The 13,670-nt window shown below is 33.0% G+C and overlaps 2 protein-coding genes and 1 long non-coding RNA gene across 5 annotated transcripts in view; 2 read left to right on the top strand and 1 right to left on the bottom strand.

Moving 5' to 3' along the window:
* Nucleotides 1-7,073, top strand: part of LOC107365159 (adenylate cyclase type 8) — a 35,035-nt gene extending 27,962 nt beyond the window's left edge. Inside the window, exons 12-21 of the mRNA XM_015932633.3 lie at nt 628-829; nt 896-1,009; nt 1,076-1,233; nt 1,798-1,876; nt 1,944-2,102; nt 2,719-2,859; nt 2,924-3,016; nt 3,080-3,191; nt 6,233-6,357; nt 6,431-7,073. Coding sequence (XP_015788119.2) covers nt 628-829; nt 896-1,009; nt 1,076-1,233; nt 1,798-1,876; nt 1,944-2,102; nt 2,719-2,859; nt 2,924-3,016; nt 3,080-3,191; nt 6,233-6,357; nt 6,431-6,865 — 1,618 coding nt within the window. The 3' untranslated portion in view covers nt 6,866-7,073. The remainder of the gene's footprint in view (nt 1-627; nt 830-895; nt 1,010-1,075; nt 1,234-1,797; nt 1,877-1,943; nt 2,103-2,718; nt 2,860-2,923; nt 3,017-3,079; nt 3,192-6,232; nt 6,358-6,430) is intronic.
* LOC107365162 (uncharacterized) lies at nt 3,486-7,686 on the bottom strand. Of its 2 annotated transcripts, XR_003082811.2 has the most exons (5): nt 7,067-7,686; nt 6,226-6,876; nt 5,536-5,641; nt 4,512-5,395; nt 3,486-4,337 (listed from the first exon to the last, which is right to left on the bottom strand). It is a non-coding gene; the product is annotated as an uncharacterized LOC107365162 (long non-coding RNA). The 2 variants fall into 2 exon arrangements; XR_001569368.3 differs by lacking the exon at nt 5,536-5,641.
* LOC107365160 (ubiquitin-associated protein 2) lies at nt 7,681-12,988 on the top strand. Of its 2 annotated transcripts, none has more exons than XM_015932635.3 (8): nt 7,681-7,795; nt 8,400-8,475; nt 8,605-8,896; nt 8,965-9,452; nt 9,534-10,911; nt 10,993-11,160; nt 11,247-11,683; nt 11,769-12,988. In XM_015932635.3, the coding sequence occupies exons 2-8, from the start codon at nt 8,404-8,406 to the stop codon at nt 12,042-12,044; spliced, it is 3,111 nt and encodes a 1,036-aa protein (XP_015788121.2). In that variant the 5' UTR covers nt 7,681-7,795; nt 8,400-8,403; the 3' UTR covers nt 12,045-12,988. The 2 variants fall into 2 exon arrangements, with proteins under 2 accessions (XP_015788121.2, XP_089124723.1); XM_089268597.1 differs by having other exon boundaries at nt 7,681-7,893.
* Nucleotides 12,989-13,670: the final 682 nt, after the last annotated feature.

Below are 13,670 nucleotides of genomic sequence, written 5' to 3'. Positions count from 1 at the left end.
AAGATTTACTCGTATCACAAATCAGTTTTAATGGCTTTTCTGGTTGATATTTTTCTCAAACAGAAAGAAAATTAAGCTGAGAAAACGAGCAAATTGAAATGAACTTAGCAGATACATTAAATTATGGTTAATGAGTGAATTAAATCTAATTGAAATTACTATGGAACATCAAACATTTATTTTGAAAAATTAAATCGATCGGTTATCAAATACGCAAGGCCAAACCATTTGAAACTGTTATCGACTTGAAACTCATAAACTCGCTTTTTCACTTCCAACCAACCTTTAAATTTTTCAATTTAACGATTTAATCATTTTATAAATACATTAATAACCTTATATTTACAAATCTAAAGCTTATAGACACGAAAATACTGTTTCTATGAAATGTCTTGTCAAGTAGTTTCCCTATTAAAGATACTTGCAAGGGAAGCTCTCATGATTCAGGGCAAAACCAGACGATTAAATGGTTGAAACCAGGCAATTTAGTAACCATCATAAGTCGACTATAATTATCATGTAAAATTGAACAATTTCACCTCAAGATGTTGATAATGATTGAAAAGGAAAGCTGTTTTCGAACTGAAAATTAATGATCATTTTTCACTTGTTTTACCTCACCTTCAGCTCTCTGGTACTTGTTACATTATTTATAACTGGTTCACTGATTATGGGATTAAGTCTGGCAATTACTTTATCCTCTGAATTTGATTGGTGCTGTAAATCCTTTCAGAAACTTTCACATTCCCTGGACGAGTCAAGATTATTTTGTAATCTATTAAGCTGCCTACTAATTATCATCATTTTTTCAACCACTTCATCAACCATTGTAAGTTTGTTCAACAGAATTTTAAAATTTAAAGAAAATAAAAAAAACTCTCATTCCATCCAACAGTTATTCTGTGATTCAATTGCTTACCAGTTTGATATCAACTCGACTGAACTATCATCTTCTTCTTCTTCTCCTTGGTCACCTGAACTATCAAGACAATGTTACATTTACAGAGAGGTTGGAATCAATATTGGATAACCTGAATTCGAATAATGAACTTTTTCCTTTTTTCTCTCTCTTCAGTACTTTATCTATTCTTGGTTATTGACGATGGTTGCAAGCACAGCATTCCTGAAGCTTCCATACACATTGAAATTTATCATTCTATTTACCATGACTACAGTCTATGTTTTCATGATTATCTTTATTCTTAATAATCTTCCATCCATTCAGAAAGATGAGTAAGTTTCAATTGTCTTGTTTATCCATTCATCGACTTCAACAATCGGTTCACTCAATAGTTGACAAGTTATTTTACCTTATCTGATATTTCACTCCCAGTTATTCAAAACTCTAGTTGACTGTTGATACCTTGTGATGGCATTATTATGCCCATTGTTTGAGTTAAAATGAGAACATTTTTTTCTCTCCATTTTTACTGAAAAATATTGGATTCTCATAGGAATGCTTAGCTTAACGGTACAATAAATGGATGTTTGATTCAATCGTATTTATCATTAACAAGCTTCATGTTTATTATTTGAAATTTCAATTTTTTTGTTTTCTTTTTTTGCCAATCCAATTCTAATTCTTTTGTCAGCAATTCAATTTTTCTGTCAACTCAGGTAAAAATGAGCTTTTATTTTCATTATTTTTCTTTCCCTTCTTTACTTGAGTTTGTTTTTATCATGGATTTGCAAATTGAAAATGAACAGAAAAAAATGTAATACAAAAAACTGAGAAAAAAACTGGAAAATAATGAAAATACATTTTTCCACTTTTTGTTGCTTCTCTTTCCTTCTTAGACGACTTTTTACTTCCAAGCCAAAACCTTTGATGTTGATTGTTTTATACTTTTTCGTTGTTATCTATCACTGTCGATTGGTATGTATTGCTGGTTGTTTGTTGCATCTTTTCATTAACATTTGTTGTTCAATTTCCTGATTTACAGATTGAACGAACTTCTCGGTTAGACTTTTTATGGAAACTTCAGGCGCAAAAAGAGCTTCAAGATATGCGAGAGTTAAGACATTACAATACACAATTGTTGAAAAATATACTTCCAGATCATGTTGCTACTTATTTCCTAACACATGACAGAACATCAGATGTAAGTATTTCATGAAATAATCCTATTACAATACGCTTCAACAATTCTTAAGCTGAAAAGGGTTTAGCAAAAGTGAGGAGAAAAACATGAAAATTTCGACGCTTTTTTCATCAACTAAGACGACATCATTTAGTAGTTAAAGCTAGACTTTCTGTAAATTTTTTTTCTCTTTAAAATTCTGGCCAATCTACATGAACCTCAAACCAAATTCAGTGAAAATAGTGGTTAAGGTTGAACTTGAAACTCGTCAAAATGTCTATTTGGATCAATCAGTCAGCTGAGTAAATGCAGTGTCTTTTCACTTGTATTGATGATAACCTGATGATTATTGTTAACTTTGTCCAATCAAAGTTGAAGTGTTTAACAGGAGCAAATCAAGGCTAAATCATGAAGGCTGATTAACGATAACCCGATGACTCTTGGACCTTCAGTCTGGATGTTCAGTTGAAATGTTTATCTTGATACTTTACCAATGTTTACTTTGAGAGTAATAAAGTCATTGTTTTAAGTATCAACCAGTTTTAACAGCAATAATGAAACAAATCCAATGCCCATTAGAATTGACTATAATCATGTTTCTAATTAATCATATTTTCTGTTGCTTTTCTATTTGCAGGAACTTTATTCACAATCTTATGCCTGTTGTTCAGTTTTATTTGCCTCCATTCCAAATTTTGCCAATTTTTATTCTGAAGACATTAATAATGGTCTTGAGTGTATAAGACTATTGAATGAAATTATATTTGACTTTGATCAGGTTTGTTGTTGATTCAAAAAATATCTTGAAATGAAATTGATTTTTGCTATTCCTTTCATTACAGCTTTTAGATGAAGATCGATTCCGTTCAATTGAAAAAATTAAAACCATTAGCAGTACTTATATGGCTGCTGCTGGTTTGAGTCCAAAAGATCAGGTAAATTTTGTAGTTTAACAATTGGTCAACATTTAATCAACAAATTTTCATCCTGTCAAACAGAGTAAATCAGCTGCTAATCATTTGACTGCTTTGATTGAGTATACATTTGCTATGAAGGAATCACTTGAAGAAGTCAATAAACATTCATTCAACAATTTTAAACTGCGAGCTGGTAAGTTGATTGTTGACCTGTAATAATCAATAGAGTGACAATTAATGAAAATGTCAACACAATGGTAAAAAAAATGTTTGTTGAAAGATGGAAACAAGGTTGAAAATTAGACACAAAATGGCTTGAATGTAATGGTTGAGAAAGCTCATTACAAGTAATCAAAAATAATAAATTAAATCAACATTGATTTAGCCAATATTTATATTATCAATTGATTTTCAGCTGAGAGTTAACTATTACTTTGCTTGGTAAGCTTATTATCATGAGTATATTTACTTTGCTTGATACAATGAATTATGTTAACATTATGTTTATTGGCATCATTTTGATTTTTATTTTGTGTTATTTTGTTTTGTCAAGCTCACAATTTGATTCAGGTTAATAGCAAGTTGATTATTTAGATGGATTAAATGATTAAAATGAAAAAAACCAAATGGCATTGTTGGTTAACATTAAACTGTTGGAACTGATTGTTGGCAAAATTAAACATTGGTTAGTTTCTTTAGGCTGTAATACATATTGGTTTTGGGTTTTTTGTTGTTACACAAGCTGCTTTATGAACCAGATTGTTTAACAAATTGTTTAACATGCACTGTTAAATTGAGGTTTTCTGGTTAAACATTATCCAGTTGAACAGTTAAATTTGATGAAGCTTATGATTAGTTTACTATTGAAAGATTTAATTCAACTTAAATTAATTGAATTACTTTCAATGCAATTACATCTTTTAACCATCGCGTCTTCTCAATCAAATTTTCAAATTCAAAGGTTATTATTGAAATGATGGAAAGATGAAGACAAGTCTTGACATTATTTTCACCTTGACTTGAATTTAATTTCCAAAACAGATAAACATTTCTTCCTTAACCTTTTCTTAACCTTTACCAAGTCATATGTTAAGGAATGTTTTTACTCCAGTCTCTTTTGGATTTCATGAGGTAATTATTTTTGGCAAGGTTAAGGGTGATGATGATGACGGTGATAATGTAATGGAGTCTCATGGAATCTTTTGACTTGAGTAAAGCTTGAAAACCTTTTCCGTTGACCTTTTCAATGGTTTACTTTTGTCTTTTGTTCATCGCTTATTTTTGGGTTATAATGGGTCAATTTGTTTAATTTAATTTCAATCTCCTGGTGATGATTGATCTAAAAGAAAGAGAGAAGAAAGGTTTGAGATTAGACTGAGAATAGAAACATTGATTGATTATAATATTAACAATCTGATTTGGGAAATAATACAGAGGAAATTTGATTCTAATAGGCAAACTGGTTGAATGTAAAAATTAATTTACTTTTTTGTCTAATCTATTATATTATTACCTTTTGTCCTGGCTGTTCAATATTAGTTTGTTTTTTTATTGTTATTCCTGATGATGATGTTGGTGAATGTTGTTGCCTTTATTTGTTGTATTTACTGTCATTTTTATCTGGCTTCATTATAATGTTATTATTGATCTCAATTTGAATGTAAACATTGATGATGATGAGAATGATGATGTTGGTGTTTATCATGTTAATAATATGGATAATAAGGAATGGATAAAGGTATTGGATGTTATAGTCAATATACTGACTAAGCTTATTGTAACTTCAGCTAAGAAGTAATTAAACAATAACATCTACTGAATAACACTTGTAATCAACATTAACGATGTTTCTGTATGCTCAAACTTTTCTTAATTTCATATGTTGGGGAATTTTTTTCTGCTTTTGAATGTAATTTACTCAATCTTGTTACCAATGATTCTAATAAAAATGCTGATCAATAGCTACGCTAGTATATAAAATAATGCCAATAATGATGAGAAAAATACTTAAATACTTTTCTCCTAACATCATTCTTGGCATAATACTATTCAAAAACCGAATCATCAGAAACATACGATATGTTGAACAAGTGAAAGGTGAAATGAAATAGCTAATGGTAATATCTATGATAAGTATTATAATGACCATTAGTTATGATGATCAAATCGAAGTTAATTTTCAATTTGAAATTCTAGCTTAAATTTTTGTTCCTATCCTTCTATGCTGAAATCTTGATTACGGTCATCATCATCTTCTTGCTTATAATTGACATCAATGTTCTAACCATGGTTCTCCTGCTTTAGATATTTGTTTGATCCGATATTGGTTGAATTTCAATCCTTCCAATTGTTTCTGATCCATTTGTGTCAAATAATTAGCTGGTTATAATAGTAAATCTGCAAGAAAAAAGGTAAATTATTAAATTAGGCAACGTTATAAAGAGATGTATTTATGTTTAAGTGGTCAGTGTCCATCAAAAAAGAGTTAGTTGACAAGTAACATAAATGTTGATGATTCAAATCAACAAAGTATTTACCTGGTTGATGGTAATGCGAAATTAATGTTCACCACTGTAAATATTTTATTCAGCTTTTCACTGAATAACACTTGATTGCAGCTTTACTTGTTATCAGAATTTTCGTCTAAATCAGTAATAAGAAAAAGATGGAAATGTTTCTCATGGGAAAGTGTTAGAGTATAAATATTGTAGGATAACCTTAGCTCTACTCTGATCAACAGCAATATCAAAATACTTAGCTAATTGACCTAGCCTTTTTCAACGATTATCCAACCATTAAGCTAACCTAGGGAATCGTTTGTATTTCAATTTAACTCTGTATCTGGTTGAATGGATCAAATTGATCTGTTTTTGGCATGATTTTTTAACTAATTTGAATACTGTTAAATAATAACAGCATGTTATTAGACTAATGTTTGATGCTGCCTTTCAATTTAAAATATTAATAGCAATAAAAAAAGTGATTGGTAAGAAATAATTTAGCTTCTTTTCGGATTTTCTACAAAATTAAATTTTAAAATCCAATTATCAGTCTAATTTTAGGTTGCAGTTTAGGTTAGCAAGACTATTGGTAAGGGCAAGTCTCCATCTTATGGTTGCAGAATAAAGTAAAAAGTCGAATAAATTGATTGATAATTGAGATAATATTAGCCTCTAGAATGTTAATTATGATTGTAAATTGTCAACTAATTCCTTACATTTTATTACCTTTTAGGAATCAGCTTTGGTCCTTTAGTTGGAGGTGTTATCGGTGCTAAAAAGCCAGTCTTTGATATTTGGGGTAATACAGTTAACGAAGCAAGCAGAATGGATTCAACTGGTCAACTCGATCATATTCAAGTAATTGTTTGACTGTAATTGCTGTATATAATTGAGGAGCTAAATTAATCAATTATATGTTCTCTATTTTCAGGTTCCAAGGGCCGCAGCTGAAATTCTGGAAGATGAAGGTTATCGTGTTCAATATCGAGGTGTGATTCCGGTAAAGGGTAAAGGTGAAATGGAAACCTTTTATGTAACGGGTAAAAAGATTGAGAGATCAAAATCATTTGGCAAGCAAAATAATACACAGAACAGTCTGGCTGAAGTCATGTACGGAATGGTTCAAGTGCGTAAAAAACAAGCTCTGGGTACAGCTTTATCGGTCCCGGGTCCAAGGATAAAATCTCCTGGTTTATCGGCTAGTTTAACTATGAAGAAAAGCTCAAGAACAGGTCCAAAATTGAAACGCATGTTATCCGAAACGCCAAACACTCGTAGGAAACGTAATCGTTTGGAGGAAAGACGAATGACTGAGACTGGAGCTCATTCTTTTCCAGATGTAACGGACCAAAAGCCGGAAATTTGATCGATCAACATCTGAAACGAAAGGAAATGAAATTAGTTAATAAAATAAGCTATTTGACAATTAAAAGTTCAATCCATCTGTTGAAACGAGTATGCAGTGATGATGTATCAACATTGTTCTTGAGAAGAAGAAATGTTTACGTTAAAATATTGTATTCTGGATAATATAAAAAGAAATTAATTAAAAACAAAAGCTTCTAACCTTTCAATTTCTTATCTTTTCCTTGAAGTATTTCTCAATTGAGATGAAATATTCATCCATTCTCAATGGCATGGCTAATGCTTAACAAATAACCGATAAGCATATTAGGATATTGGAAGGGTAAACAATTATCTTAACCCCAAAGGCAATAATTTCGTTGATCTTTCGGATAATGGGAGACGAATACAAATCTTTTTAGGCCTTGTGAGAAAAAAAAACTAGACGCAAATAAGCGTATTCAATCCATCCAAATGCCTTATCAAGTCATAAAAGTACGTAGGCGATGATTAAAACGAACTTAAGCGAGATAATTGAAAAAATAAGCTGAGTTGATACATTTTTGGCTTAACTTTACACCGAGTAAAAGAATTGGACTGTAGAGACACATATTCAAAGCTGAGTAAAATTGAAATTGAAATTCAAATAAAGATAAACAATCATGAGGCACAATTAAAACGAAAATTTGACCAAAGGATTAAAAGTTTCCTGGAAACACAATCTGAAAATGATCAAAATTTATTTTTAGCTTATTGTATGATTGATAGATGGCGTAACTTCTTAAAAGTGTATTTCCGGGGCTAGCGACGCATGATCTTTCTTTTGTCTAACATTGCTGTAAAAAATTGCAAATTGGAAAAAAATATTGAAAATCTGAATTTTGATTGTAAATTTGTTATGAACTTATGAGGTTTTAGCTTGCAGTTGATCTCTGAGGACACTTCAATCAAGGTAAGAAACATTCTTTGTTTTAATTAGTGTCATTAGTGTCAATTACAATTAGTCTACTATGTGTTTTTGAAATTTTTTTAACCAAGAAGCCATCTTGGGTTAGTAAAACTCACCGTTAACCACTCTTTCTTGCTCCCTATTCTTTCTCTCACCCTCTCATATACACTCATCATTTAAGCTATTTATCTTTCTCTCTCATCCTCTCTTTCTCTATTTACTCTCTCATCTTCTTAGTTTATGCCTTTCTCATCTTTCTCCCTCTGTTAATCTGTGCCCTCACTAATCTTATAATCTTCCATCTTCTATTGCTCCCTCTGATTCTCTCTCATTGTCTTTAACTCTCTCCATATCTCTCTTCCATTCTGGTCATCCTGTCTTAATCTTGTTCCACTGGGTTTTTCCTTAGTTTTCGTGTTCATCCCATAGTCCATTTTGTCCCGTCCGGTCTTTCAGACTATCATCACCATCATCGGCTTCATCTTGCTAACATTTAACTTCTGATCTTTTTTTGCTTTCATTCATTTCTCTCCGACTTCTCTTCTGGTTAACTTGATCTGTGATATTTTCATTTGTTTGGTTTATGCTGGTATTCATCCATCATCAGGAACATGTCCACATCAACTAAAGACCGAACACACGGTTCGGCAACCACTGACCGGCCTGCTAAAGTTAGCCCTAAAGTGAGTATTCGTTAGTAAAACATATGCAACAGTGTCCATTCTCTATGTTATCATAAGATGACATGAGTGACTTCTGTTCCTTTTTGATCAATCACAATACTAATCTTTATTCTATTTCATTATTAATAGCAAGTATCAGCTGAACAGAGGAGAATAGCCGATTTAATGACCGATAAAACTGATATTTCTGAACTCCAAAGCAAAGTTGAAAAGATTATCGAACTCACCAATGCCACTCGTGATGAAGCTGTTGTTGCTTTGCACGATTGTGACAATGAACTGGACAGAGCAATTGATATGATACTGGAAGGTGAATCTGTTAATGTAACTGAGTGGAGGAGTACAGGTAAAAAAAGGAAACCAAAAGTAGTTGCATCTTCAACTTCTCAAGCTGATAAAGAAGATAAATCTAACGCCAACGGTAGGTTTGATTGTCAATTGGGTTTTTTTATCATATTTATCAATGTTTTTTTATCATTTCAATTTCAGAGTCTACAAATGTCGGAGATAAAAAGGTATCTAGCAATAGAGGACGCGGTGGTCCACGTCTCCAGAGAGGTGCCGGTGGTAGTGGTAAATCTTCCAATTGGAAACCAAAAGAAGAAAAGAGTGATATGACTAATGAAAACAATGAAAATACGGCTCCAGATATTAGCATTAATAATAAAAATTTACCTCCAAGACGCGGTGATAGTCGCAGAGGTAGAGGTCGTGGCTCCACACGAGGTAATTTCTCTAATAGAGGAACTGGTGGAGGACGGGGAGCTCGTTTATTCCAAAACAAAGGCTATCGTAACACGAATAATACTGGTAATAATAATAATGACGGTTTTCCAAACTCGATTGATACTTGGACCAACAGCACAGCTGACCAAGCTAGTACCATAACCAATAATGAGTGCACCACAATGCATGTTGGTAACTGGTCTGATTTCGCTACTAATGAAGATTGGAGTGAAGAAGACTGGGACTCTAGTGTAAGTTTCTATTCCGTATTACAATTTTCTATACTTTTTTCTCTGTTACTAATTGATTCTCTAATTTTATTTATTACACAGTTAATGGAAACTAAGGTTTTCACTCCAAGTACCAAACCATCAAACGATAAGGAAGATACCGGTGATTTACCAGCTAACAACGTCACTAACACTACCAATCAAGGTCTTAACTTTGGAAGTTTATTAGGAAAACAAAGCAATGAATCGTCGAATCAACCAAGTCAACAGTCGATGAGCTCTATATTAGGCAGTAATGTTCCTCGAAGTAGTGCTACTAACTCCTCAGCCGGGGCTGCTTTATTACAGCAATTACAACAACAAGCAGTTTCTTCGCAATCATCCTCTCAAATCAACAAATTTTCTTTAAGTCAATACACTAAACAAGCAACTGAAAATATTAAGTCATTGGTTGGAATTCCTACAACAACTTATAATTCAAACAATGCTAATATTATGAATGCGGATAGTCTTGACAACCAAGTTTCTGACCTGTCACAACGTCAATTAGAGGGCCAAGGTGATAATCAATCTGGTAGTTTATCTTCATCAAAACCACCAAGACTCACTGTGAAAAGATCCAGTAAAATACCGGAATCAGCTGTTGAGATGCCATCCAATGACTCTATATCCGCGTTGAACGTGCAATTTGGCGCTATGCCTTTTGATTTAGGGCCTGAGGCCAATAATGCCTTCCATGATGTTGTTAATCATGTTAAATCTAAATCTAACCAAGTTAAAGCTGCTGGCTCAACTTCTGTTCCAGGTTCATCCAGCCTTGGCTCATCTGCACTATTGAATCAAACGGTTTCTGATAACGCATTCCGTGCAGCCAATAATGCTAATAACCAATCTGCTGGAAGTTCTGCTGCTAAATCCTTAGCTAATACAGCATCTGATCTAGTTTTACAAAATTCAGTCCTCGGACATCAAACAATATCTGCTGAAATTGGTTTAGATAGGAATAAGTCTGCTTCTGCAGCTAGCTACGGAACAAAAGTATTAGAAGGTAACCATAACAAAAATATTTATCAAAGCGGGGCAACTACTCAAGTTCAACCTTCTAAAACCTCAACAAGTGATATCTCCAGTTACAAAAATACATCTTATCCACAAGCAGACTCTAATTCTGCTTATGGATCGAATGTAAATTATGGTGCATCTACTACATCCACGCCTTATTATTCTGCGAATCAAACTCAAGGAGCGTATTCATCGGCTACGAACTACTCTAGTTTCCAACCAGTTAGCACGGCAACCAGCCATGCTAATGTAGCAGGCCAAAAAACTGGGGGTATTAAGGATTTGGATTCTTCGGCATCCAACACTCAACATAAACATAATTATGATCTTACTCAAGGAGTACCAAATGTTGTTCCCGGAGGCCTAGTATCAAATTCAACTGTAACAACAAATGTTCTGAAAAACTCTCTTACAGCAAGTAAGTATTGAACTCCCCATATTTCATCGATGAGTTTGTTCGCTAATTTCATTTTTCTTTTTGTTTCTCCTTTATTCATAGCTGGTAAGGGAATACCTAGTGTTCCTCCTGGAGTGACACCTCTCATGGGAACTCAATATATTATGAGTCAAGCTGGACTGTCAGCTTTCTATCCTTTCTATGACGTTTCTTCTATTCCAACCGCGCCTCATGCTAGAGATCACAACTTTGCCTATTCTGCTAATACAGGTAAGATTCAATTTTTAATCAATCGAATTTGCAAAGTCTCCTAAACGACCTTTTCTAATTTCATGCTCTTATGTTTTGTTCTGTAGATCTGAAGTATAGCCGAGCTGATAATGATGGATCAAATGTTGTTTCTACACAATCACCAGTATCCCAAACTCATAATCAAGCTATTTTCGGTCAGATACCTCATGCTGCTTATAGCTTCTTCTACACTCCCGGTGTTAATATGATGCCACAAAGCTTATACGGTCCCGCAGCTCCAATCTTCCCAGTAACACCAGCGACCAACACTGGCTCAACTGGCTCAGCGTTCCCGAAAGGAACAACAGGTTATGGATCTCATTCTTACGCCTCTGCAGGTTATGATTCATTAGCTGCTGTTCCTCCCCCTTCAGATTATGTTAAAACGAATTATGGTCCATCAGCAGGTCAGCAACAAGTTAAAGGTATCAACTCTAGCAATGCAAATGATCTTTCGGGTTCAAACGCTATGTATGGTAAAAGTCATCCACAATTGAACAAAGTAAGAATAATTGACAATTTCACTTATCTCTATTGGTACACATTTTTCTGGACACATTTACATTGATTTTCTTTATTTCTTTTAGGGCTACGATAAACCTAATAGTTTTCAAACAGCAACTCCACCCCCGTTCAACATGACTGGTGCTCCACAAGCAAACACTTTAGGTTCAGGTTATGCACCTCAGCCACCCAATCAATATATCCCTATGTTGCCTCAAACGCAACCGTCTATGTTACACCATAATCTTCAAGGAGACGTATCACAAAGTGGAGGTGCCGGTGTTGGTGGTCAAAGATCCATGTACCAGCCTCAAAAAGGCTCGGCTCCCAACAATAAATCTTATTGGAATCCCATTTGAGGAGTTAAATACTAAAGGCCTTTCCTTGTCACCCGTTTTTCGAAAAAATATCTAACAGAAAAGAATTGATTGATAGGCCCTTTATTGAACACAAACTACACATACATACATTAAAAAAACTACACAAAAAAACACGCATATGATTACAATTGACACTGACTAAAACTTGAAACGGTTGGAATAATAAGAAAGATGTAACTTTTTGGGGATATGGAAATACGCTTGTGAAAAAGTAAATCTGAATGTTTAATTCGAAGGAGGAGAGTATACGGAGAAACAGTCCCTTGATATGAAAGGGAAAACACCTTATTCTACTCTACTCGTTCAAAACATACTTTCATGTGTAAGGGTCATCAAATATCCCCTGTTAAATATGAGTGAGAATTGAAATGAAATTGCATTTCTATTTCCTCTAATTCTTTCAATCTCTTCATCTTGCTACTTTTTTTTCTCACCTTTTTCTTGATTATTCTTTTCTCTCTTTTCTTTCTCTTTATACCTCTCAATTATCTTTTCCCTATTATTATTCGATTCGATTGATAAAAACAACCAAAAAATTGTTAAATTAGTGTCTTTATCTTCTCACTTTTCTTTCTCTCCTTCCTCTCTAATTAAGTTTCCAAAGGGTAGTTTTCATCCCTTTTCTCTTAAATGTCTCTCCTCTAAACAAATACAAATCTATATATATACACTAAAAGCACTAATAACCGAAAACCTTTACTCTCTTCATCAACCTCGAAAAAAATATAAGAAAAACCAACCAAATAAACAAAAATATAAAATTATCTCCTAGAAATCGAATAAGCAAAACCAACGAATCATTAAAGTTACAGTCAAAAAGTTGAAATGTCTACAAACGCGTTAAGCTGTAGGTTATTTTTGCCAATTGTAATTGAAACACCTTGCAGTTGAAAAATTAAAATGTAAATGAATTAAAGCGATAATTTGGGAATATTGTACTTTCATCCTTAAGTCTTCAAAAATATAACGTTGATTCGCATGCAAAATGAGTCTGATTTTAATTTCTCATCTTTACAATTATTTTTCTGATAGACAAATCTTTAGCTTGAACTGAATCGTGTCTTATTTATCAACAGTTATTCATTGGTAACTGTCAAAATTATCATTAAACATCACCGGTAAACATTAAATGTCGGATAAAAATTGCTCAATATTTGATAAGATGAAAAAAATATTAGTAATTATTACTCTTATAATAAACAAAAATGACGTAGTTGGATATTCTAGTGAGTTTCAAGTGATTTTACTCGCTTTGATCAGTTGGCTAATTATGGTATATTCAATATAACATGCAGGTAAACAAATCTTCATAATTCATCCTTCATAACACGCATATTACGTCATGTAATAATTGCGATTCGACGATTAGATTTGATGGGTTTTATGGGTTTCTCTGGGTTTAATATCATAATAGCAATATCTGAACTGGTATCAACTGTTGATGTTACAAATCCCTAAATAAAGCCTATTTAGATAATTTAGATTTAAGTCAATACAAATTATCAGTTTGATTAACCAGAAAGTTGGTCGATTTATAGCTCGATTGTAATCTTGGTTTTCATTGTATAATACTTTTATGGATACTCATAGCTATTTGGTAGTAGG

The sequence above is a fragment of the Tetranychus urticae genome, chromosome 3 (assembly GCF_039701765.1).
Source record: "Tetranychus urticae isolate SD_2017Ah chromosome 3, NJAU_TeUrti_SD_1.0, whole genome shotgun sequence".
In the NCBI taxonomy this organism is placed as follows: domain Eukaryota; kingdom Metazoa; phylum Arthropoda; class Arachnida; order Trombidiformes; family Tetranychidae; genus Tetranychus; species Tetranychus urticae.
Note: the sequence above shows the minus strand (reverse complement) of the source record. Positions and strands in the feature narration are given on the sequence as shown.